The sequence below is a fragment of the Saccostrea echinata genome, unplaced genomic scaffold, assembly GCF_033153115.1.
Source record: "Saccostrea echinata isolate AGI-Se365-2 ecotype Australia unplaced genomic scaffold, CSIRO_AGI_Sech_v1 ptg000010l, whole genome shotgun sequence".
Classification (NCBI taxonomy): domain Eukaryota; kingdom Metazoa; phylum Mollusca; class Bivalvia; order Ostreida; family Ostreidae; genus Saccostrea; species Saccostrea echinata.
Window position 1 is genome coordinate 7,493,381 of NW_026889759.1, and position 27,875 is coordinate 7,521,255.

A 27,875-nucleotide genomic window follows, 5' to 3' on the forward strand; every position below is an offset into this window, starting at 1 on the left:
GAAAGATGCATTGATATACTGTGCACATTGGAATGGAGGGTGGGCCAGGGGTAAAAAAAATGTAAGAAAAAAAAACTATTTGAAAATTTGAAAAGGTTTACAAGTACATCATGATCAGCTGCCAGATGTAATTCAAAAATTCTTTTAATAATGATTTGATAAAGATGTAGGTTGAATGTCATTTCTCTAAAAATCTTGTATGATTTATGGGAAGCCATCCATATTCTACGTAATTCATTATACACTTCTACAACCTACACTCTCAATCAAATAAAATGCAAATCAGATTCAATGGAGTGTTTGTATTGTAACATTGAGTTATCCTGTGCATTTCAAACTTTTTTTTATGATAGAAGCTAACAACTTTAAATGTTTCCATATTCCATATTTAGAGAAATTCCTGTGAATAAAGATATAGTTTAAAAAAAGAACCAATGTCATTCAGTGTAAAGTAAACAGACTTGAATTTTTATCAAGTAATGTGGTATCCAAATAAATTTTACAGCAGCTATCGTTCCTTAGTATAAGATCTTCTTTGTTAATGATTTGGTTTTAGAGCACTTGTTTTTTAAGCTTTAATATTAATCAAGTTAAAAAAAATTCTAAAGAATATCAGCATCAGGTTGCTTTTGTAAGCTTTCAGATCATGATTCTCTATAATGTGTGTACCAGAAATGGTGTGTATTTGGTGCTAAGTGAATTGATATTGAAAGGTGACAAATTTATGAATGATTTTCCCATAAACAGGGAGGGAAAAAATGTAATTTCATAATGAAGACCTCAAGTAAAACTGTACATTGATAAATGATAAAGATGTTTTCATGAATGTAAATAGGCTCTATCTCACGGGGACAATGAAATATACGTAATTCCGAAAAAAGACCACAAAATTAGGTATTCATATTAACACTGCATTTATATTAATGCATCACAGATCAAACTTAATATCCTACTTAAAATTCAACCAAGCCTGCATCTTTATTATCAAAGAAAAAATGGATTTTCAAAGATTATCTTTCAATTAAGATTTTATCTCAAGTAAATGGCGATTTAATTTCGGAGGATGAATGGATAAGAAAGGATATACTCAGGTGGCAGAGGCTGTTCTGTGTCTGTAAATATGGACTAATTGCCAGCTGCAGGGATATGTAATTGGGACTGGTATCTCTTCAAATGCTGTAAAAAGCCTTTGAGCTTCGGAGAAGTCTTTCTAAAATGTTATGATGGTTGTCTGGCAGAATAATTGAGTTAAATTGACCTAGTCTTTTTTTTGCTTTGAGATGGTTATGCGGAAAGGGTATGGAACCTTGAAGCAAAACACAGCACTAGTTTCCCTGTACTATACACTAATCTAATAGAAGAATCATGGCCAAAAAACGTTTACTTATTATCAAGGTTGCTCATAAAAACTAAGAGTACTAGCTACATGTATGTCTTTAAAGGTCAAACAGGTTCGGAAATAAAAATATTATGATCTGGTGATATGGAAACTTTGAAGGTTATAATTAGCATCTGTTTAACTTTAGCAGTTTTAGTATATATGGACTTTAATCAATAATTTAAAATTTAAAACTATTGATTTTTAGGTCATGGAAGCTGGTCAACTTGGAGTGCATGGACAGAGTGCTCGGCTAAGTGTGGCCGAGGAGAACAACGAAGAATGAGATCTTGTACCAATCCAGCACCAGTCAATGGGGGTAGAAAATGTGAAGGGGAGAGCACCAGTTACAATGCCTGCAGCTCCATTTGTCCAGGTGTGTATAACAATTGACCAATGAAACTTTCACTTAGAGTCGTGGAAAGGGATCATTACTTGTGACTTGTCCAGATTGCTTAGTATAATCGTGGCATGTTTTTCTTAATTTGCTGTAGCATTTGAGCTAGATTTTTTTTGCATTTAAATCTGAAAAAAAAAAAACTCCTGAATATTAGTTGCACAGTTGTTTAGATTCCTTTAGATAATTGCTGCATGGCCCATGAAGCTGCCACATAATCTGACAGCCAATGAGCAAGGGCTTTATTGAACCATATGCAGATTTTGGAAGGAAGAAAAATAGTCTTGGAGCCAGCAGTAATTCTTTGTAATTGCCCCTTTCCCCATCGGAACATTGCCTCATCCTGCAAGTTTTTCTCACGGCTTGTATCGTAAGAGGGTGATGACTAAGAAAAAGTTTGCATGAGACCGAGCCATTTACATCATGAAGTGAAACAATTGACAACTAGAACACATCATTTTGTCCCATCAGTAATAAAAAAGCTAGAGAAAAAAGTCCTGATATTAATAAAGATCAGTGTAAAAGCTTTAAGTCATGCTTCAAGCACAGGATAAGACGTAAAGCCATTAAAAAGTCGTAGAGACATATTTTCCTCTAAGTGGTGGTTATCTCACATGCTTTGGTCCATTTTATGAAGTTTAGCCCAATGTTAATTAGAGCATCTAAGAATGATGGGAAGAGTTTAGCCTTAATTCCGATCTTTAAGCCATTACTGTCTTCCTGAAATAAATTAATCTTTGGATTTTTTTTTAGTGCAAGTTGTCATTTTCAATAAAATGGCAAACATTCGAATCTTTCATTGACCGAGTTTTGAATTTCCCTGCTGATTTCGAAATTGAAAGCTTTTTATGAAAAGTGCACAAGATTTTTTTTTTCCATTTTCGATCCCATAAACTTAAGTTTTATACCTATCTATGCTTGAGCAAAAGACATAAATTGATCAAATAAAGCTAAATACTGCTCAAAAGCCAATGGAGTTAACCTTGATTTGGCCGATATTGATGACATTTTCTGCAATCTTATAGAATGATCTTTGCATTGAATCATTTGAATTCACAAAGAATATTCCTGGAGGGGAAAAACCTCCAAGAATTGGAATTCTAACCACATCATGCATCATTAATTTATTCATACCCAATCTTTGCTTGCCGATAGATTAACAGTTCTGTTTTGTTACAGTTTTATCCTTTTGCTAAGGGTGACAGTGTTAATGCTCTGTGCTTATCGCTGCACCACGCGAAAAATATTGTTCAGCTTCATGGGTTTGAGAATTTATTGCATTGGATTTTTTGTAACAGTATTGATTTCGTGTCTAGCTGAAAATGAATGATGCCTCTCAGTATTATCAAGTGAATAACTAAAAAGCATGTTACAATTAGCAAAGCTTGCTTAATAGTTTTATCTGAAGAGATTTGTTGAGATCAAAGTCATAAAATTATATTCATTTACTGCTGTTTTGTAGCTCCGCATGCAAAGCTTATTTTATTTGCATTTCGATTAACACAAAATTGTTGTTTTTGTTACTCAATAACCATGATTTCTATGTTCCATGTTAATTAATTAATAAAAAAAAGTCTTCGTTTAATTGATTCTCTCTTGTGGCATGCAAGCTTTATTGATTAGATCAGAAATCATTGTTATTAACACATTAATGTTAACCATTTAATTGTTATGTTGTCTCCCCTTAACTGCTTACTTCAGAAAAAGGAGGTAAGAAAAGTAGTGTGCTTTGATCACATGCTTACATGTATATTTATACTACATGTGCTTAATCATTCTCTTTCAAATAACAACTGGATTTTGAATGAATAGTGTATAATAATAATTATAATGAATAGTGTATTAGGGATCATATTGATGATCTAGATCTGTGATTAGTTCGAACTCCAGTTTCTCTATTTCTTGTAGTTTGACATAATTAAGCATTACACTTTTAGAATAATTGTTAAGCCTTACTTTTCTGTACTTTTTGTTCCGTGTTGAGTTTTCATTCTCTTTAGATTGTTGTGAACAAAATCTCCATGGCATGACTTATTTCATTACACTCTAGATACTTGCAACTTTTTAGTGAATATTTTGTTTGCTTTGAGTTACAATTATTTGTTAGTGAAGGCTTTTTTCAATCTTATTTGAATGCAATAAATCAAGCTGTGATTTAGCTAATTGTGGTTATAATAACGACAAAAAATATATATTAGTAATATGTCCAAATTTGCAGTTTGTTGTTGCATGCATGTTTACCAGATTATTATGCAGTAAAAACAATATGGGTGAACACTGAATATTTAAGAATAGAATTCTTTTTTGTTTTTATTCAGTGGATGGAAAATGGAGTGTTTGGACCTCTTGGTCAACCTGCAGCCCAGAGTGCCAGCATCTTAGGAGGAGAGCATGTGATGACCCTCCTGCACAAAATGGGGGCAGACATTGTGGAGGCAATGACCTTGATTCTGAGAACTGTACTGGAGGGCTTTGCAGAGGTGAGAGGCTTTTCAACAAAAAATTTCATCAATCTGTTGTTCGATCTTGACATGAATTTCTTGACTTAACAATAAGTATTGAGTTGGATACAATATTTTACGGTGGAAAGTAACTGGTTTTATGTCGTACTTTATGCCTTAAGTGTATTTCCCATTGGAAAACTTTCCGTGGCCAATGACGTTCAATTGATTACAGGATGTGCCAGGAAGAGACAGTGACTCTTCATGCTGTAACCTTTTGTCTTTTTAATGTCAGTTGCCTGCTGGCTGATTGCGGCAGAAAATCATTAAATACCACATACAATATTGCAATGTTTATTAGTAATCAAAGATTTGGTCTCCATAAAGTATTGGAATCTACTTATATAATAAAGGTCTCAAAAACTAATTCATGAATATATGTATATATTTTATCTAGGAAGGTGTAGTCAATTTTTGCTGAACGAAATGTTGTCTCATGATGATCAAACTTATCTTTAAAGTTATTAGAAGTTTTATTTCTTGCACAGATTTACTGTCTAAATTCTCCAGTTCTTGAAATCCCAAACATCATCTCCTGGGGTATTATTCCTTGAAACAAATTTTTATTAGTTGTTGAATGCCAGGGAAAAAATAGATCTGTTCAGGTATAAAACCATAACAACCTTTTTGTTGTTAGAAAAGAGCTTCTCGATGGCAAAGAAACACATAGATAGTGTTACAAGATGATGAGCAATTAAGAAATAGGGGTAACTCCTTCCAAAAAACTTGAAGCACTTGTTGAATTAGTGATGTTGTTGCTAATTTAATTTTCCCCCTGGAAGTGAGGGGGGTTTGGGGGAGAGATAAAGACCCCCTTCTTGGCTTGAGGAAATCTTCTCCAACAAAAATGAGTTTGGCATTTATGTATTTTCTTGTCTATGTGGGGCTGATAGGTTTCTAATTAAGCTGAGAAAGGGGATTTTTATCTCTGAATTTCAAATTGACCAGAATGGTTTTAGTTACAGTGATTCCCAAGGGAATTCTGATAAAGCTGGGTGTTGATACTGTATTTTGAATTTAGCTTGCAGTAATTGAAACTTTGAAAAAAGTAAATATGTCATTGCAAGTGCTTGTTAAAAATAGTAAATATATCTCTGCAAGTGCTTTTTAAAAATAGTCATAAATAAATATGAATAGCAGTTACTTGATTAATATTGAAAGTAGTATGTCAGCAACATTTTCCCAGATCAATGAATGATTTGAACAAGAATTTTTGTTAATTAAGTTTTCACAGCTAGACTTTTCATAAAAGACTCCTATTACTAGTTCCATTGGATAGGTGTAGTATATTTAGATATGGTAATCGGGAACATCACAGCAAATACTAATTCCGGCCAACTGAGAAAAATACATGAAAGCTAGAAAGCCAATTGATTTGTTAACTTAATAGTCTGCAGGCAGGATTTATTAAACAAGTTTATCACAGAATTAGGTTTTAATTTTTCCGGGTATTACGGGTAATCATATCCTCTGACAGTTTGAAGCAAAAAAAAAAAATGTAATAGCATTCACACTCTGTATTTTTTCTTTATCATTTTGAAAGATTATATCACAGGTATTGGTTGATAAAAAAGTGATAAAATTTAGCAAAGGGAAGACAATTTTTTTATATTCATTACTTTTTTAAACAAAAAAGGCAATTTTTGATAGTTTTGTTCCAGCAGTACTTCAGTGTAATTTTTTGTATTGTTGGCCAATACTAACAATGTTCTGCAGTTGATATTTTAGCTTTCTTTTGCTCTTTAGAAAAATAAATATTCAGAAAAAAAAAAAACCTTTTCAATTTATACTTCTTACAATAAAAGTATTCCAGTTGAAATTTAGATAGCTACATGATGAACCTGTTTTATTGTTTATAGGAAAACGAATAGAGATATTCGGTCCTTCCCCAACTAATCCAACAATTGCAGATGATTCGAGTCCAGGCAACGGTAAGAGAGGTCATGTCCGAGCCTTCCCAGCATGCAGTGTGATAACTTCTAACTCAAAAATAATTCATATGTATTTATACACCTTTGAAACTAATATAAAAAGCTTGATTTATTTCAATATCCAGATATGCAGATCATGACCAAGATATTGGAAGTGCATAGAACTAATATATAATTTTAACGGAACTAACATCACAATGTGTATACTTGGAGAAAAAATTTTAACAGGAATTTTAATGCACATTTTAAAGTAAATGGATCTGATAAGGACCCATTTTTTAAATGTGAAAAATTTGTCAATTCCAAGAGAAGAAGAGGAAAAACAAACTTATCAAATCCATTTTTGCAGAAGTGAGATTAGCAGAGACATTTTCATGTCACATTTTTAACCTGTTTGAAATGTCTGATAGAGAGAAATCAGGTGCAAATGGAATATATATTAAATTCGCACACAGTACCTATCAGAGAGATCCTCAAATCAATACTAATTTTGTATATTGCATGCTAAACCAGTGCTGGTGTAACGAGAGGCTAAGAATTAACAAGGTCCCCAAAGGTACAAGAATCCCCAAGGCTAATGAAAAAAAAAAGTGTTGATTGGGCGAAAGAGGTTGATTAATTAATGGGTATGTGTGGCTTTACGTCACGACTGTTTTTCTCTAGCTCAAAATACGTTCATGATAGTTCAAGGTTTTTAGTTCTTGTATTTTTTTGCGACATGGATGTCCTTTGTCAGCTAGACTAGGGATTTGATGGTATACTAGTCCATCATTTCACACATTGCTGGCTGAACATGTGGACTATGTAAGGATTCCCATTATTACAAACAAGATGTAAAAGCTAGCTCTGTAAAGTGAAAACCCATGTAGGTAGTTAAAGTTTACTGACATTTATGGGCTCTTCAGCGGGCCCCCTGGGCAAAGAAGGAATTCCACCCTCCTGTGTGGTCATATTTTTTTCATAATGGATCTGTTGTACAATAAATAAAGACAAATACTTTGTTATTTATTATAAATTACTTCAGCCTGTTTTTTTTTAGTCTCACTGTAGTACTTGATTCCTTATAGCCAAATCTTTCTGTGCATGTGTTGATTAATTCTGATAATCAGCAATTTCTTTTAAATGACATGACCTCTTCTGCCCATGTGGACCTTAAATAGGTACCTGTATTTTTAGGAGCTTGTTATAGACTTAGGTATAGATCTTTTCCCTCTATGCTTTAGAAGTCACATACTGTAGATCATCATAGAATCAAAGATTATTTTTCTATGGTAAAAAGATTTTTTAGAAATAGTGAATTGAACTTGAATGAACCTGCTGATATTTCAATTCATTCCTGACTCATAAACACTTCATGTGAGTGTAAACTTTTTATGACTACATGATTGAGAATAAAAACTCTCAATAAATCATCAATATGTTATGGTCCATTCACTCTATTTCCATCTGGTCAGTTGGAGAGAATCATTATTTGCTGTCCTGTGACACTGATATTTATTACCCCTCTGCTAAAGGTACCAATTTTCCACCATGTTTGATGGTCCTGTGATGAATTAAATGTCAACTGTTCTGCTTGTTTTGTCTCGAAATTGCAAAGGGTCAAAGGGTTTTAGCAGCAGCTTGACTTCAACATTATATGACTGGTTTAGGTTGGCATTGCTATGGCAATGACTGCATGGAATCTGCTGCCATACTTGTATATGCAGAATTCCTGCAAATTAATGTTTTGTTCATACATCTTGTACATGTGTATATGTTGATTAATAATGTTATAAAACCTTCTTTTTTGACAGACAGCATATTGCAAGCAGAGATGGCAAAAAAGTTACCAGTGTTTGTCCATGAATTGTCATGTCAGTATGAAAAAAATAATAATAATGAATTTCTCTTTACAGGCCAAGGAATTGGTAGGGATGATTTGGATCATGGATTTGTGGGACAGAATCCAGAGGGACAGAAGGAGCCATCCAGAGAAGGTAAAGTAAAATCCAAGTAAATCCAAGTAAGGTAAAACTCCCAATCCAAACCTTTCCAGTCTACAGCAACAGCCAGGTGGTCTGGGATCTGAATATAACAAGAATGTTAGCTGGAAAATTCTTCCAGAGATGTGAATTGTCATCTCTTTTTATGTTAATTAATGAGACAGCAGATGACATATAATTTTTACAATTTTATTTTTAAATCACTGTTTTTGCAAGGCACCAGGATGAACCATTGCTCTTAACCTGTCAAGAGCTGTAACGAGGCATTTTGTCACTCAAAAATTTCAGTTTTTATTTTACAAAATAGTTTACTAATGTCAGCAATATTCTGATGAAAAAATCAGAATCCCCAAATTATATCTTATTCTTGAGCTATTATCTTAAAACTGCATGTTCAACAGAGGGTAAATCAAAGTTGACATAATCTAAAATATCAGAGGCATATATATCAATTCTTTTAATCTTCTCATTTCAACTCTACTGTCTTTAGAATTTGAACAATTTTTATGTTTGAAATATTTTCCCTGATAAAATAAAACAAATTGCTTGATTTATTGTTGAAAATTGCTTTGGCAAAGAAGAAAACTAAATCAGGTAAAAAAAAAGAAAAAAGAGAAAAATGTATTTTCTGAGACAAATTTTTCACTTATCATTAGAAGAGAAAAATGATCTCGCATGATCATGCAGATCTTTTCATTCCAGCAATCTTTTGTATATGTTAACTGTTTGTTCTTCAAATGCTATTTCATCTGTGAATGCTGAGAATAGAAAATGCAGAAATTAGATAATTCGAGTCGAGACAATCCAGAGCAAGCTTTTGCAGAACTATCTCGATGTCAATCTTTTATAAGCTATAACTTGTCAAAATGACAGGCCCTGATATTGTTAGAGAAAAACAATGTGTTTGCCTTTATTCTTTATTATTAAAAGAAAGAATTTTTTAAAGAAAAGTTTTAAGAATATTGTAATCTTGTCCATAAATCGGAGGAAGGATATAAAAAAAACAACACATATATATGATTTTTCACAGATAAACAGTCTGATTCCTCATTTCAAGTCATATGTTGCAGATTTTGCAAAATGAAATAAAACTCAACAAGAAAATCTCTAGCAAAAGATAAAATGTTGTTGACTCTTTTTTAAATATTTATTTAGATTTGAGTTCTTAAAAAAAAAACAGAAAGAAGTAAAAAAATGATTTTGTTAATTCAGACAGTTGTTTTTACCCCCACCTGTTCAAATATATTGTTTTATCATATCATGTTGTCTAAGAAACTAATGGATTTGTCTGTTCGAGTTTTTTGGTTAGATAAAAGCCAATCAAATATTTCCTGTTATTTCCCCCACCCTGTAAAATGATCTTGGCAAACATGACATCTATATCACCCCTCACAAATAAATCTGTAAATGTCATAAAATTTTATGCACAAATTTGTACATAAATTTCAAAACAAAACCCCAAACTAATTTCTTAAAATGTCTCCTAAAATTTATTGTTAAACACCCCCAAAAATTTTCACAATTGAAAAATATTTGGTTTTAAAAAACATCATCGATGGCAATACAGAGTGTTTTGAATGGATTGCAAGTGGTTACATTTTCATTTGACAGAGATGAATAATGGTTGTTGTGTTTCCATCTAGAACAATACAAAAACACAGTTTTCATGTCCCATTAAGTAATTACAGCTAATAAGAAGCTTTTTTAGTGGGTCATAAAATAGACATCTCTTGTCTACATCAGTCATGTGACCACTTTACAAGCCAGCTGCAAATCTGTTACAAGTAACAGGACCACCCAGCACATATGTAAAACTTTGCATGTCACATAGCTACATTTGTATGGCATATCTTTTACTTGGCAAAAAAAAGGTTTCAGTAATGCTGAATCATAGTTCAAAAAAAATAAAATGAAATTGTCACAAGCATATTAAGGCAAATTAAAATATTTAAAAATAATATTGTGATGAAATGAAATATATTTCTTACATATTTTTTTCAGCAACAAACACATCCAATAACAACGACACCCTGATTATGATCATCGGACTTTGTGTTGCAGTCGTTGTCTTCGTAGTAGTCATTGCCATTGTCGTTTTTCTGCTGAGAAGAAAATATCAAAACCAAGGTATATATAGCATACATTGCAAGAACTTGAGTTCTAGGAACATTTATTTATGTGTACACAAAGGTATACTTGCAACAAAAGAAATCAAAACTCAGTAAATCAGCTGAAGTGCTCTCAAGCTTTCTAAAAAACTCTTTAAGTGTGGGCTCTCCTTTTTTTCTTGTATTCTTCAGATGAGAGAATTTTGTGTAATAAAAGTCTTAAATCCTTTGGAGAAGCTAGGGAGAAATGTGTCGGAATTCATTAGGATTTCCTTTGGTTGAAGGGTCTGGAATATGAATATTTTAAACTGAACTGAAAGGACAAAATCATTGGCTTTATGAAATGGAATTCCATAACATTGATGCATTAGTTATAGAGGCCCTCATAGTTTTATTGGGTCTAAGGATTAAGGACACTATCAGGTTGGAATAATAATCACGGTTAATTTTAAATGGTTAATTCTAGGTCTCATTTCTTTTCAGCAAACTTAATATGACTCCCTCTTTAAGATAAAATATGAAATTTCATATTTTCATGCTTCCTTCTCAGATCAATTCATCCCATGGTTTCATTCAAGTATCTTTCCAAAACTTAGCCCTTTTATACTTTAGGACAGATATGAAATTTCATAGGTCTGTTTTCCTTTTTATCAAATATAAATCAAAATGTTTTCCTGTACAATTCTCTGGCAAAAGTTTTTTTTTTTATTTGTCTGTACAGTGATATTTTTTCTAAAAGAAATTTGTATTAAAAATTATGGAATCGAGGGAAACTTTGATCTTTATAAATTGAGAATTGTTGTTGTTTTATAAGTTTGTCTCAGTGGAATAAAAAGATGTATTCTTATACAGAGCAACTTAAACATTCACAATTTTCCGTAATAAGAGCTATTCTTCGATAAGTTTGACAGAGAAAAATGAAGTATGATGGATGTTGTTAATTACTCGTTTCATTTGGAACACAAGTCATGCTTTACTGCTGTAACAGAATTCTTGCATAAAAATATGTAAGAAATTTATTTCTTGAGCAGCGTAGTATATAGCACATCAATTTAAAGCTCTTTCTCTCTCTCTCTAGATATATATACAATACCTGGTTATACATGTAGTGTTGTCATATTTTGTCACAAAAAAAATTAAATATACCAACTGGATACTATAAAGACAAGGTGATGTGGCTGTCCTAATCCATTTGTTCTACTTGATATTATATTTCACTGATTGAAAATTTAAACATTTCAGCAGTGTATGCACCCTTGTGTCACTCATGCAAAATTATTTTAATTAATTAATACTTTCATGAGATGTAGTATCTAAGTAATTCACACCTAAAAGGTAGACTAATGGATAATAAAATAGTCCTATTTTGAAGGCTCTAATGAAGTGAGATATTCATTAGTCTCCTGTGTTAGGCAAGGTGTGTGTGTGTGCTAGCTTCATCAATTTTTCAAATAATGGAAAGGCTAAATGCTATGTCAAGTTTAGCCATTATCTGAGGGAACATCATTAATTCATACATAGGTGTTAAAGCTGGACTACTCATCACTCAAACTCTGTAGAAGCTGATATCAAATGAAATGTTCCTCTGAGACCATAAACTGACCAATAAGTAAAAGAGTTTAACTGATGTAGATTGGCATGGCTAAATACACACCTGTGCCTGTAAAATATTGAAAATGACAGGAGACAGAAATAAAAATGCTGCATTCTATCAAAGGAGACTTTTATATGCATGTTTTGACTTATAAAAGCAGTGTATACATCCATCAGAATTAATGAGTATTAAAACAGCAATATATACTTAACTTATCTCGGAGTTTTTATAGTCTTGAAAATTGACTTTAATAGTAATATCAGTGTTTATTCTACCAATAGATCCATCATATAAAAGGTTCAGTTAGTGTCTTTCCATAAATGGGTGGAATGTATTGAATTTTATTTTACCTGCATCCATCCTTTAACTATTAAAGAGAATGGGAAAAATATTACGAGGATTGTCTGTTTTATTTAGAAAATGGCTTTTAGGACTAGTTGATGTACTGTTATTCTGCAATATAAATTTTTACTTGTGGGAAAAATCGTGATTTGTAGCTATTTGATTCAGTGATGTTTTATTTTTTATTTTAGGTTACCTTGCAGGAAATATTCCTACGCTGGGCAATAATGGCGAGAAAAAGAACAAGACAGGACAAGGTAGAGATTTCTGCTGTTACTACACAGAAGGATTAAACAACCCCCTTATAGACATAAACTGCTCAAAAAAGAATCAAAAGATTATACAGCAGTCAAATATTACTTTTGCTATGTTAAAAAATACTCTTTAATGAACAATAAATGTTTTAATGTGTATTTACCTTAAGAGATTTATTACTAAATTCTTTAGATTATGTATGCATACACTAGAATTAGTTTTGATACATTTCATGAATCTGAAGTAAAATTATGTAATCACTTGTAGATTTTTCAGTATCTATATTACAAAAAAAAAAAATTCTAACACATATGTTGTGGTGAATATATCTCCAAATTACTACTTGTTTATCTTTTCCATTGAATTTAAAATTCAGTGATTAAATGATGACAAGTCGTTCTCATCTATCAAAATGTGAGGAGGGAAATTATAAACCCTTTAACTAGATATGATAATACACCATGAACAAAAAGAAGCAAGCCAGGTGGAAAATAATCCACCTTCTACAGGTGTTTCGATCTATCACAATGTGCAGGTATACACACAATATACACCAGGTAAAAGGATCATTTACATCTGGTGTCTGGGTGAAGCAATAAAAATTGTATGAGCAGCAAGCCTGTAACTAAATAAAGCCAATTTTTTGGGGAGAGAATTGAAAGATTACAAAGAATTATTTGTTATATCACTGCTCCTAACCTCTGAACAGTGTCTTAAAAATTTCACTGGGTCGTGAAATGAGGTGTGAATTCCAGTATAGGATTCTGTGCAAGGTGATTCTGGATAAGTGTTTATAAAGATATTTTTTTGGCTGTAACGCCTGTTTACAAAAGGTGTTGAAATGGGTATCGGTCTTGTCCATTTGTGATAAAATAATGAACATGAAAGCTGTTAGGTGATAATTAACTTATATGTGTAGCTATTATATTGATTTGGAGTTCTCATTCTACAGTCATAATCCAAACTACCTCTGGGTACCTTAATTTTGTAATCATGGTTTCCATAACGACAATATGGCCATGCGCGAGTGTGACACTATTTGTTACTATAGAGATCTCATCATTGATGACACCACCTGTCTATATTCTCTTAATACATTGTATCAGTATTGACATAACTAAAATCAGGATGTTTTTCTTACATAAAGCTCATAAACCAATCCTATGAAATAAAATGCCATAAAACACCCTTCCTAAGGAAATGAAAAAGAAATTACATTAAGTTCTTAAATCCTTGTTGCATCTGCACTTCATGAAGTGGATTATGTTGAGATATTTTCTTTATTTATTTTGCCAAATTATTACTTCTCATCTTTGTTTTTCTACATTATCTTCAGATCCTTCAAGAAAATAGATGCCAATATAACAATATTTCTTTGTCAAATTGCTCCTCATATTCTGTTGTTAATTTTAGATATGATGTCAGTACAACCAGACCTGACCCAGCAGGTGGTGGTTTTTCCACATCACAGTGCCTCCCCTAGTCCCTCTGTAGACACTCCCAACAACAACTACCCCCCAGTGGAAAACATCTATGACAAACCAGATGTGGGATTGCCCATATATTCTGATCACAGACTTTCTAATGGATCCATGCCCAATAGATCCTCTCCGGAGCTGCCTCCACCCAACACTCCTTTAGGAATGAGTATGGGACCACCCACTCCACCTAATGTGGTGGAGAGACAGTCCATGTCTTTAGTGCAGCTACCAGCCAATGCCGACTCAGAGGCTGTGACCTGGGGGTCGTTCAATCACACTGGTGGCAAACTGGTTCTACCAGAGTCATGTAAGTTGGTACCAATGTCCAATTTCCATTGCATTGAAGTTGGCAGATAGACACTTGAAAGGAAAAAAAATTAGAACTAGTAATTTTGTAATGCAAGCAATAGCATATGTCACCCTGAACCACCTTTCCTCCATGACAACAGTGGTTATTTTGAATGTTAATTCTTGCACAGATACACTTGTTTTTATCATTAGTGAAGTTTCATTAAGATTGTCCAAGCTATCTTTGGGGACTCTGAGGACAACAAGCTATCTTTGGGGACTCTGAGGACAACAAGCTATCTTTGGGGACAACAAGCTATCTGTGGGGACTCTGAGGACAACATTAGGTCAAATTATAGCAATATGTCACCCCAAATTCGTTCAGGGTGACATAACTTTTGATTTGGAAAGCTAGAGGAAAAGCGATATATGATAAAACTAAGGATAAAGTTGATTTAAAGTTTAAGCTATGTATAGGTAGATTTTTGTTAATGAAATTATGCCTCTTTTAGGTGTATGTATGACCATCCCGGAAGGTGCTATAAAGAAAGGTCACGAAGCAGAACTCTATTTGGGAGTGTGGCGGGATGACACCAACAGACCAAAGATTTCAGGTGTGTAGCAAAAATGGATTAAAGAATTGGGGATATACTTCAGAAGTTTCTCACATTGTAAAGTTGTGCTGTTATCTGTAAATCTAGCAAGATGTTGAAAACACTGTTGATTTCCAGAAGTGCCTATTTCACTGTTAAGTACCAATATATAAACCCTCATCAGGATTCTCATAAATTTCAAGATCTTTTGCTGTTGCTTTATCAGATGTGCACCTGTGCCTTTTATGTAAACAATGCACAATTTATTTACCACAAAATTCATTACAATTGCTGCGTTATATATAGATTTTATATTTCAAACATTGGAAATGAAACATATGTTGGAGCTCCTTTAATCAAATATCTCATTTCAAGCATTTTTTGAGAACATTTTCAATGACAAAATCTCAAAGCTCAGTTTGCACTTTGCAGGTGCTTGTAAGAACCCCTCTATTTTGTTTAACAAGAGGTAGTGCACTCAATAAAAAGGAGAAATTTTCCATAGGACACTATCCAAAATGGACACAATAGAAGTCTTTTCATTCGTTTGAAAAAAATAAATTACAATGACATTTTAGCACTTGTTAGTGCTGTAAATGGTGTAGGCCTGTCTAACAAAAGATCTGTCTTTCTTGCTCTACTTGCCTGAAAGCACAAGACTCATATGGGGGTAGTCTGAGATCATAGCATTTAATTTCTGTAATATCATTATCGGGATTTATGGGTATAAAATTAGAAAAGATTTCCACTGATTAGAACAGAGTTCAAAAGATCAGTGGCTATAGAACAAAATAATTCAAGAAAAAAATTTCAAACTTTATAATCTGATATTTGGGGAAAAAATATGATAATCTGTAGGAAAAAAGTAATTCAAATCTAATGTGACAAAATTTTTTTGTTCAAATTTCATGATAAATTCTGTCTTGCCTGGGAAAGCAATGTCTGCTTTTGAGTTTTACAGAGCTTTGCCTGAAATATGAAAGAAAGCATTGTATTCTTATCAGAATCTCATTTCAAACTGGTTACTGAATTTAAACCTGTATTATATGTGTAGATGACACTGTTATTGTTTGTCTATGTACAAGAAGGGGTTTTCCTGCAGTACAGGCAAATATTGCAGAATTACAGATATTGCTTTACAGAAAAATAATAAAAGCAGTGGTAAATGTAGTAATCTTTGCATTTTTTCAGCCTTAAACTAAGAAAAAAAACACTGGGATGTCCCATGGGTTTGTCATATTTTATGGCTTTTCAAAATGATAAAAAAAAATCCCATTTCCTCTTGGCACTCTGGAGGAAGGCATTCTGGAGTAGAGGTCTGGATAATGTTGATTATATATAGTGTTCTTTCATGCAATCGTGAATTATCTTATTGCATCACTTTGTGATAAGCTTTGTAAAGAAGGCAGGTTAACACAGACCTCATCCAAAGTTGAAAATGATATACATTTTGGAGAAGAACATATAGAAATATTTAAAGTAGATTGGTACTGATAATCCCTCGGCAGACATCTTTGACACTAATGGTTCTGGGTCAGCTATCTAGAGTACAGGTGTTCTAAATAGCTAATACATAAATGATTTTAATCACACATTATGTGAATACTAATTTCAGATGGACAGACAATTGTCAGCCCAGTTATAGTGTGTGGGCCTAATTTGCCCGGGATCCTGATGAAGCCCATTATTTTGTCCTTCCATCACTGTGCTAGTATGAGGCAGGGTGGCTGGATGCTTTCTCTTTATAACAGTGATACACAGCCAGAAGAAGCACCTTGCTGGCAGGTAAGTCAAAGTAGAAGACCAAAAACTTAGATTACCCCCCCCTCCCCCCTCCCCTCTTAAGTTTATTTCACTTTATGTTGAGTTGCTAGAGTGATCCGAGTACCAGTAATGATAGAATGGAAAGAAGTAAAGTTCTTAGCTTTGCAACTATTTTAATGCTGCTATATGCAAGCATGTTCAAAATATCAAATTCACATGCGGATAGGTATAAAAGTGACTATAGCTGTACATCTTGGTAATTTGGATAAATGACATATGCTTACCTACAGACCACAAATATGTGACCATAACTCATTTAATTTGTGGGGGTTTTGACTTTGAAGTCAAGTTGATGTGTAATTCATAAAGTATGAAATTTGATTGGCAAAGGCAGTCATATTTCTATGATAATTTTTGCAGAATGCCAATAAGTCAAGCTATATAAGAAGACAGACTACTGAAAATTACAGATTATTGCAGACATAAATTTTTGATCCAGACAATAAATTCAAGTCTAAATCTGTCTTGCAGATGGGATTTCAAAGTTCGCAGTAAATGACAATTCCGAACTATATCTGTGAGATCTGTAATTTTTTTTTAAATGTTTGTCTGCTGATTGCGAAGGTGTGACGGATTATGAATTTCGGCCTGTTTTTATGCCATCAGAGTCTGTGGTAGAAGATTATTTTTCATTGTAGCCAACAGATACATTGTTTCATAAAAATTCTGCTTTTGAAAATGGCTTTGTATCAAAGAGGGATATTGAATCATAAAAAAGTGATACACAGAACATGTGAGAAAAGCTTTTTTTTATAGGATGAAACAGATACAGTGTTGATAGACAACAGATGGCAGCAAAGCACAACTTCCTGTTGTCATTTGCATCAATCTTACATTCTTTGCAACCCCTTGATAAATATTTATATAATGTTATTATTGGCAGGTCTGCTCTGGATCAAAGACTGTGAAATTGGGTTTTCAGCAAAAATATTAATCAAAGTCAATGCATTTGACATAGATTTAACATGAAGTTCCAAATTTTCTTTTTCTTTCGATTGAATTTTGCTACTTCTTGGTATTCTATGCACAATTGTCTATCATTCTGTCACTATAGGAGCTAGATCAGACGAAGATCTCTCCACATTGTGTGTTGATAAGATATTTTCTAGGAAAAAAGTTCTTTTCAAACTTTCCTCAAGGAACAAGAAGTTGAAAATGGTAGATAAATTGATTTTCTGGGTCAGACAATGAGAGAAAATAGGCAAAATTTGATCTGGAGATGAGGTCACGTTGTTTTCAATGATAGTTATTGCTGATATAGGGTTTCCTCTCTTTCCTGGTTGGTGCAGTAAATGTCCACTCGAGGAATTGGCATTATGGCATTACATTGTAGATAGGAGAAAGATGAGATGTAGTCTGGGAATGGGAAAATTGTCAGATTGGTCTGTTTGTGGTTAACATGGTATCATTTATCCCATAATTCAGCAATAAAAATGGACATGTCGGAGTGACCCTACACCTCCCCTGGCAGTTCTTGTGGGAAGTTTCTACAGAAAATACTATATGATTTATAGCAGGCACAGAGGATTGGCTAGTAACAAAACTGTCCAGACACTGTCCTATCCATTTACATTTGTCATTTGTGGTCAATTCAAATTATTAATAATTATTCTGATATCATTCCAACCAGCCATAAAATCGAATCACTTTTCTTTCTCAGAAAATGGTAACCCTGGGACAAGAAACGATAAACACTCAAGTGTATGCACAACTTGACCCGAACCAGTGTCACATCATGACAGAACACATGCAGTGGTATACTCTGATAGGAGAGGCAGTGCCTGGTGGAAGGCCAGTCAAAATCCTCCGCCTAGCAGCCTTTGCCTCCAATACTCCCCCATCTGTAGACTTCAGTATACGGGTCTATGTTGTTGAGGACACCCATGATGCCTTAGAGGTAGACAATGCAATGCCTTATACCATATAAAAATGTGTTTTGTTTTGTTTTTTTTTTTTTTTGCAAAATAAACGGCATGAATAATTTTTTAAATCACATATTTTATAAATATAGGGAAAGTTGAATTTTCTAATTTGAATTTAATAAATAGGTCTTACAAGAAACCATAGAATGACTTTTTTTTAAAAAATGATTGCACTGCCATGTAAATTGTAGTAGAAGTTTAATGTAATAATTTGTAATTGTAGGGAGTAATGCAGGAGGAGAGAAAGTTTGGAGGCAGGTTATTAGAGAAGCCAAAGCAGATTCCATTCCAAGATGGTGGACACAACTTGTGTCTTACAATAGAGGAGTTGACGCCAGGCTGGAGGAGTAAGCTGGCTGCCAACTATCAGGTAAATATTAATGTAATAATGTAAAAAAAATTGTTACATCAGAGGAACAGGTTACAATTAATGTAATAAGGTAAAAACACTGTAAATCATTACACTTGAGGAACAGTCTGGCTGCAAACTACCAGGTGACTATAAATGTAATATTGTAATAACCATCGCAACAAAGGAACAGATAACTATTAAATGTAATAATATAAAAACACTGTAAATCATTACATCTGAGGATCAAACTGGCTGCCAACTACCAGGTAATTATTACATGTAATGTAATAATGTAAAACATTATGCTGTCTGTTATCTACCAGGTAACTATTCAGTTAAAGCACCAGGTAACTATAACTATATAATTGTAAAAAGATTAGAATGGACAAGCTGACTGCTGATTACTAGATAACTAACATAACACATAACAGATCATATAAGATATTTATTTTTTAGGACTTTTCAAGTTCAGTTTTACAATTCATTATGTGCAATAAAATGTCAATTAATACAAGTGAATAAAATATTTGCAAGGCATATCTGCACATCCATATACTGTTTAATTTAACCTAAAAATTATGCTAGAATTTTGATATCTTCCATGACTTTTTCTTTCACCTTTGTATTATTAAATCTAGGACAGTTAAAAGAATCCTTTTTTATTTGACAGACATTTTGATAAAGAAATGTAGGTTATTCAATTAAAAAAGGGAAATTTAAGCCAGATCAAAACAGAATATAAAATTACCAAAGAGTATACATTTCCAAGATTAGACATAAGGTTATTCAGTTACGTAAAAGCTCTGTAATTTTTATTTGTCTGAACAAATATTGTGATAGGACTCTGAAAATTGGTCCAAAAAGGGTCAAGAAATGTTACTCTACTGTCAATATAGAATATCAACAGGAAGGATTTTACAAAAGTATCAAATTAAGTTTGATGAAAACATTGAAATATAACACATTATGAAATTAATTTACAGTTTTAACATTAAATTTGTCAGTCATGAATGCTTTTATTTCATGATCAGTGATAAAAATCAAAGAATTCAATCAGATAAACAAAGGAATCAGTTTACTCAAACTTCTATTAACATGCAGACAATGCAAACCCCCCAACCACATCTTGGAGTCTGACAATACCACATAAAAAGCACTATAAACCAACACAAGGGGGCACCTTTTGAAATCAATTTGATATTTATGAAGTGCACTATGTTTGGGTGTAAACAGTTTATCCCTGGGGACATTAATCTCCTGAATTCCCCCTTCGTAGCAAATGACAGCACACTTTAAAGGGAACCTGCATTTATGGACATTTTTGTCTGCTTGAATTAAGGCCATGTGATTGCCTGCCACACCCCCCACCCACATTTATCGCTAAATGCACATGTCCGCTAAATAAGCTGGGGGGAAATGTGAAATAACAGATCGCCCCATTAGTCCCAAGGTTCATTTGTAATGGGGACTGCCCACTCTTGCAAATATTTGCAAGTGAAGGATGATAAGCTCTGTCTTCAATTAAGAGATTGAGTACAAATGTGATTGGGGGACTTCTTCATAATTGATAATTATTGTCAATGAGTTTGATATGCTTGAAAGTCTCACACCTTCCAGAAATGGGAGAGGAAATTATGACAGATATTCTATTCTCCTTGAATTCAGTACAATAACAAAAGTGTCAAAAGTGATCAGAGCTTTTGGAAACATGTTACAAAATACATGACAGTGTGCTAAGATAACTTTGAATCTTGAGTTTTTACACCCGTAATCAGAAATGACTGGGTCACATGCTTGTCCTATCATTTCCATGTCATTTCAGCAGACCAAAAAAAATATTAACATCTGATCAGATTATGTTTCAAAGCTTTTATGATCTTTACATTGAAATCAACTAAGGTTCATATAATTTTCACCAATATCTGTAATTATTCTCAAGTCAAAATGAAGCGATATTGATTTATATTATCGCATTAGACGTGATAGTCAATTTCTCTGTTCATTGCCTCTTCAGAGACTGACAATAGAAAATGTAGCAAAATTATGGATTAGTAAACTTATAATTAGCAGACCAATCATCTCAAAAGAGGGAAGTTGCAGTATCACATGAACAATAGAAATTGGCCATTACTATGCACAGCAATCAGAGAAATATTTCGAGATTTTATCTTGGTGTCTCTTTCAGTCAGTCATGAATATTAAATTAGAAAGGATGTTGTAATTGGCTTTCTAAAAGCCTCCAGAGCAAAAGCTATAATTACAGATTAAGAAAAATAAGGGTTTTTGATAAGTTTCAAACCTGATGAAGTCAATTTTGTAATCATTTTGGGGGGGGGGGGGGATCAAGCACTTGCACAATGAGTGCAATCTCTAGGAAAATTTTTCATTTCAATTAGTAAAACTATTATATACAATCAGCAGCCCTCCCCCCCCCCCCCCCCCCCCAATTTAATGCCTCATTAGAAAGCAATTGAAAATAAATAATTTTTTTAAACTCCTACTCATCTTTAGATGGACAGAAACATATGTGGGAATTAATATTAAAATATATAAATACCCATATTGGATTATATAAAGTCGTGTTCCAGAATTGAAATATCTTATTTGGAATTTGTGGTTTTGATAACAAAGAATATTGTCTGATGGGTGACAGTTTAAAACTTGTGAAGGTTACGTCTGCCTCATTAAAGGGCAATCACTCTATCATTTATCTTGGTCACCCTCAGACATTGTCCTATGAAGGTGACACAGCTATAGTCTGCTAATTCTTCTTAACCTCCAAAAGTGTAGGACAAACATTCGGAAACGTCAAATTACCTTTGTGTTAATATCTGCTAGAAAAACATACAAGTGCCAAAATGTCTGCAGTCAGGAATGTTCAAGTCTGGAAATGTTTTTAAAAATAACGCAGGTCTCTAATTTACAATCATAATCTGAAAAAATGTATCTTTTAATCCATTCATGTTTAAGATGCCAGTCATCTTCCAGCAGGTGGAAAAATAATTGAAATTAATGATTCAAATGAAATAAAAAATTATTCCAATTTTAGAATTTTTTTTTAAGTACATATGTGTAATATTGCATGAAAAATGAATTAATAAAAACAATGGGATAAAAAAATCTATATTGACGAACGATGTGATAAAGTTCAGCTGCCTATTATTGGCCATGTCTGAGCATGCAGCCAGCATTTCTTATTCCATGATCATGTTTGGAGACAGATGCAGCAGTACGCATGACCTTATAAACGCACAATTGATTATGATTTATGCCCTTTGTGCTTTGTTCAATCCAATTTTCAACTGCAAGGAAAAATTTTCATTTCTTTGTTTTGAAGCAGTTGGTGAAAGATGAAGGCCCCTATGATTAATGATATGGTAAATTTATGAAAAGAAAATAAATATGTCATATATGCAGCCTGAATGTAATTTGATTATCCATGCCTAATTTCATGTTTCTGACATATTTATAATTCAATTGTCACATGGACCATTGAGGTAATTAAGACCCAATCAGAAGTCAAAGACTAAAAACAGAGGGAGTTGTCATGGAGAGGAAATTTAGGCTATTGATATAATAGCATGTGGCGTTACTAGTAATTTTTGAAAGAAGAAAATGAAAAAAAAAATCAAATTATTGGACCTATTACAGCTCAGGATAGAAATATCCATCACACAAAGATTCAATTTCATGTCATTTTGTTGAAAATTTTGAAGTTTTGAGTAATATATTCCCATCTAGGAGTAATATAGTACACCACATATGGCGTATAATGGTTTACTGGGCCCTGATATAAGGAAAAGTTTGTCATTTTATATTGGATAAAAAGGACTTAAATTGTACACAATTAGGATAATTGTTTGGAAAAATAAGCCTTTCAAAATATAAATGTCCGACTAGATCACCCTTAACCTATTGGGAAAATTGGATCTAGTCTGGTTTTTCTATGAGAGGAGAATCTGTCTATTTATCTTGCAGGTGACTGTCCTCTTTTTAGCAAGGTGTAATAGTATATATACCAGTCCCTACAGCAAGTTATATCAGTAGTCGGATCTCAACAGATAATCTTTAACCAATATCTTTCTTTCAATCCAATAATTTCTTTTCCCAAATTTACTTGATGATACGTTTTTCAATGTTTGATTATTATGTGGTAGTTGAGATAAGATTGTATTGGTCTTAATGAAACTTGAAACCTAAAATTAACATTCAAATTTGAGACAACTAGCCAAGTCCTGAACCTTTATACCTATGAGGTTTTTTCTATATGGCCTTGAAAGTGACAGATTTTTCTAATAATTATATGTATCATGGCTGCTCTATGTTTAAATTTTTGACTCTTTTACCTTCTATTGCAGGAGATTCCATTCCAGCACATTTGGAGTGGGAATCAGAATCATCTTCACTGCTCCTTTTCCCTGGAGCTGGTGGAAGGGTCCAGTCCCGATGTCAGCTGTAAGATACAGGTCTATCAGAAGGCTATCCTTAATAATCGACAAGTCCTCAACATCCATAATAACTTTAATAAAGAGGTATGCCCAATACTATATGGTTAATGTTTATGCCAGTCAAAGACCGTACTATTAAGCCCAGGGATCAGAGGCATACATATAACAATTAACCCAGATAGGGTTCCTAAAAATAGACAATTCAATACAGTATTAAGACTTTCATTTTGATAAGAAAAAGTTAATGTATCTTAATGCTTTATGAAACTTAGAGTATTATCTGAAAGAAAGATATTGATAGAATTCTAAAATTGATAGCCTTTCTTGCATTGGAAGTGTTCATTGCTCTCAGCCAAAGTACTTGTGTGAAATTTGTTACCTGTAAATCCGATGATCACAGTTCTGAAGAAATCACGAATCTAACCTTTTGTCATAGTGTGGTGAAATTAGCTGCAAGAAATTTCGTGACATTTTAATTAGTTTTAGAAATTGTACACCTTGAATTCTAGGGTATTGTAGTATGTCACAGAATTCTAATAAAGAGTTCTTTTTAATTTTCTGTATGATCAATTGCAGAAGCTTCCATCTTGTTCCACTCCGTCATCAACATTGAAAGGACGGACGTCAACAGTGACCACTAATTCCAGCTCGGGGTTCAGCTCCATGTTAACCCTAGAGCCCCACCCTAGCAACTTCAGGTATGCAGAACCATGCTTGGTCAAATCTCCTACACATAAAATTGTGTCATTTTAGATATTATGAAAAAAATTATGAAATAATATGCCATTTTTTCTCTGCATCTAGGCTGCCTTCCCATATACGACATCAGTTATGCATGTTGTTAGATCAACCCAACGCACGAGGAAATGACTGGAGGATGTTGGCACAGGCACTTACAGTGGATAGGTAAGGAAAAAATTTGGGCAAAGAGAGATAATTCTTACATAAATTGCAGGATAGTTCTTACATAAATTGCAGGCAAAATATACCTTTATTTTGGTAGATATGTGCAGTATTTTGCCACCAAGAAGTCCCCAACAGAACACATATTAAATCTATGGGAGGCCAGACACAGAGAGGAATCAGCAGTGACAGACCTAATGAACATTTTCCGAGTGATGGGTCGAATGGACGCTGCAGCTGTTCTGGAGAAAGACATGGGGGCATGGTTATGATCCAGTGGTCTCTAGGGCAGCAGGTCTGTCCTTGATATTTCAGCAGTTCATACCCAGAAAATTCCCATTTAAAAATCTGTTCTCAACAGATTCATGGGTAATTGAAAGTGTATAAATGGATCTTCCCCTAAAAGCTAGACTTGCCTTCCTTTGTGTAGAACTAGCAGCTTGTCAGCTACAGATGCTTGGGAATAGGGAATACACTAGACCATGAAAAAAAACCCAGACTTATGAGTAGGGATAATCTATGACTGTGTATAGAAATACTTGACACATTTTAAAAATATGTGATGGTAGAATATGGAAGGGTATAAAAACTGCAGAAGTGGATCTGTGAATTTTCCTGGTGCTTTCTGACATACAGATGAACAGAGAACAAAGCAGCTGTTCTAATGCAATATTTTAAGATTAAACAGTGTGCAAAAACTGTTTGTTATTTTAAAAAAAAGTGCTACAGCAGAAATAGACTGGTAGTAGGACCAAAGGGAAAGAACTCCTTGTGTTCCTTTTATAAAAATGTGATATTTTTTTTGTTTTTCTGCCATGGTAATCATGGACGCTTTAAAACACACACACATGCTGACTGTGATTATAAAATATTTGTCACACATGTGCATGAGTGAGTCATATTGCCAAAAATGTAGAAAAAAAATCCTTCATGTGTGTCATCTGCTGAAGATTAAATAATCAAGCTCAGATATACATATGTATTGTTAAAGTTGAAATAATTTAAATCGTTTATTACAAAAAGGTGAAATGTTGTAAATCTATAAAGAACTTATCATATAGACTGACATATATTGTTTTATGCATCATGTGGTGAACAATTTCTAGTCATGTAACACCGGATATGTGAACACATGAAAATATGATATGTCATTCTTTAGAAACAAATGCATTCTTTCCACTTAAAGTGGAGGAATATTGTGTACTTTTCATTATATGAAGTAAACATTGTTTGTCTTTCATTTTGTAATATTTCAAGATTTATTTATTCCACATATTAGATTTGAAACATGTTCAAATAGCATCACACTTGTTCAGAGAATTTTGTACATTTTGTGAGGGTGTTGATGTGTGCTAGTCCATTGTAGTGTGCTCGATATGTGCTAAAATCTGTGTGAACTTGAGTGTGCCCATTCCTATTACTTGTATGTGACAGATATGTAAAATTATAGCATTCTGGATCATGTGAGAAAATTTGCCATTGGTTTAATTATCTTGAGTGGGAGGTGCTAAAATGGTTATTAAAATGTGCAATGATAGTGTTCAATTGAAAGTTGGATTTGGTAGTTGAACCTTTGTGTATTACATGTATTTCTCAAAGGGGGAGAAAATAGCAGTCACAAATATTTTAAAGGTGCTAATGTACATTTGATAAGAATTCCACACAAAATAACTCACTGTTCCAATTTATTAAATAAAATTGATTAGCCATCAAAATATCTGGAGACAATCCAATGCTAAATTTCACACTGGATAATCAGAAAGTAATAAAAGAAATATTGAAAGGAAATCCTTGATTGATAAATTTTGCACAAATTTGGCATACATGAATTTGCTTTAGACATTTGACTTTACACTAGTAAATTTCAATTGCAACGTATGTACAAAATGAATGGTTTTGTCATAAAATGCAAATTGAATCACTTTTAAAGAAAAAAAGAAAAAAAAATTTAATGCATAATATTACAAAAAAAGTGAACAATTCCTTTGATTTCCAATTCTATAATTTGTAATTCTTCTAAAAATCAAATTTATTTGATAAACTTACCATCTCAAAATACTTTGAATTATCATCTTTTCTTTGTAGTTTTTAATGTTTTCTTTGACTACAGTATGTAACTGCATTTGAAGTTTATTGCAAACAGAGTAATGTGTGGAACAGTTATTATTGCCAAATAATTGACCAAAACTTGGTTCTACATTCATTATGTTAATAAGGTATGCATTAAAACGATCGAATTGTAAATAATTATTATCATGTGAAAAATAAATGATTATAAACATGAAAAGTCTTCCTTCTTTTATTTACTACTGGATTTGAAGGTTGTTCCCGAATTTGCACACAATACATAAGTCTATGTAAGGTCATACATTGAAATATTGCCTTAGTCACTACTATTAGTTTGAAGTTCGTTACAAAAATTACATTAAGCAGTTAGAATCAAACATCAAACTACTAGTATTCGAAGGTAGTCGATGGTAATTTTTCCAGTGGTCATTTACCATGGAGAAATGGATTGATGGTAGGTCTAAGGGCGGCAAGATCCTGCATTCTCAAAATTGCATGGGAGCACTGGCGAAAGAAAACGTGCTCTTCCACGACTGTATCCCTGGTGATGCAGCATTCTTCGATATTGATGCTGAAAAAGGTGGCCACGGGGTTTCTTCAGAAAATCTGCTTGACCATATTTTCCCCAGGTACATTTTCTTGTTTGGAAAAGAACTGTATTGATTGAAAATCCTGCTAAGTTTCCGAGCTAGTTTTTCTTGGTCTCATTTTGCTATTCATTCTAACTTTCAAAGTGAGAATTCATGTTCCTTACATCTGCTCTTTTGCAATGAATGACACCATCCTTGCACGTAACATGGTGGCCTACAATAATTCTATTCTTTGAATTTTCTATTCCATGGGATTTTATCTTCCTTCGCATTTTCCTGGTTTTCAATGGAGTTTTCTTGTAACTTACCGTGGTTCCTCTTATTTGCACACCTGCGCTTGCAGTAGTCTTTTCTTCTGTTTTTTCTTCATCAGATTGGCTGTTTTCGTATGTCCAATCATCATTACAATGGTATCGGCGAGGTCTGCATTTTCTCCTTCTTTCTTCTCTTTCACCATCCTTTATCTCTGAAATTGGTTCTTCAATATCATCTTTAACATCCTCGATAGAAATGGTTTAAACAAGCTCAGAAATTCCACTCTCCATATCGGAATTATTCTCCGAGGTCGAAACATCAGAATTCTTTGATTTTTCTTTTAAAAATGTTACCGCTTTTCTTCGATAGCTTTTGCAGCGCCGACTTCTTTTCTCTTTTCCAGTGGCAGAATCAGTAGAAGACTCACAGGCATGTTTAGGCCAACCGTTTACTTTGAACTTGAGAAAGAACATCCCATTTGATTTCGGTGTCTGCATGGTCTGCATCTCTTACAAGCTAGCTTTTCGCCATCTTTTTCCCGTCTGCACACGGGGACTGATGTTGAGCGCCTGCATCTTTTTCTCATTTCATGAAGCATCGTGCCGAATGTCCTGAGGTTTCCTTCACACAGACGAGTAAATGGAGTTTGCTCGCTTGCAGGGAA

The 27,875-nt window shown here is 33.4% G+C and overlaps 1 protein-coding gene across 3 annotated transcripts in view; it reads left to right on the forward strand.

The window, feature by feature from the left end:
* LOC133184285 (netrin receptor UNC5C-like) overlaps positions 1 to 26,586 on the forward strand; it is a 73,371-nt gene extending 46,785 nt beyond the window's left edge. For 2 of the 3 annotated variants that reach the window (XM_061319281.1, XM_061319282.1), the window contains 15 exons: positions 1,587 to 1,754; positions 4,094 to 4,255; positions 6,136 to 6,207; positions 8,103 to 8,183; positions 10,191 to 10,316; positions 12,425 to 12,490; positions 13,902 to 14,276; positions 14,770 to 14,871; positions 16,466 to 16,635; positions 18,335 to 18,571; positions 18,820 to 18,966; positions 23,307 to 23,480; positions 23,973 to 24,094; positions 24,201 to 24,302; positions 24,400 to 26,586. In XM_061319281.1, the coding sequence (XP_061175265.1) occupies positions 1,587 to 1,754; positions 4,094 to 4,255; positions 6,136 to 6,207; positions 8,103 to 8,183; positions 10,191 to 10,316; positions 12,425 to 12,490; positions 13,902 to 14,276; positions 14,770 to 14,871; positions 16,466 to 16,635; positions 18,335 to 18,571; positions 18,820 to 18,966; positions 23,307 to 23,480; positions 23,973 to 24,094; positions 24,201 to 24,302; positions 24,400 to 24,571 (2,276 nt within the window). In that variant the 3' untranslated portion in view covers positions 24,572 to 26,586. The remainder of the gene's footprint in view (positions 1 to 1,586; positions 1,755 to 4,093; positions 4,256 to 6,135; positions 6,208 to 8,102; positions 8,184 to 10,190; positions 10,317 to 12,424; positions 12,491 to 13,901; positions 14,277 to 14,769; positions 14,872 to 16,465; positions 16,636 to 18,334; positions 18,572 to 18,819; positions 18,967 to 23,306; positions 23,481 to 23,972; positions 24,095 to 24,200; positions 24,303 to 24,399) is intronic. The other variant, XM_061319283.1, reaches the window with a different exon arrangement.
* The last annotated feature ends 1,289 nt before the right edge of the window (positions 26,587 to 27,875 follow it).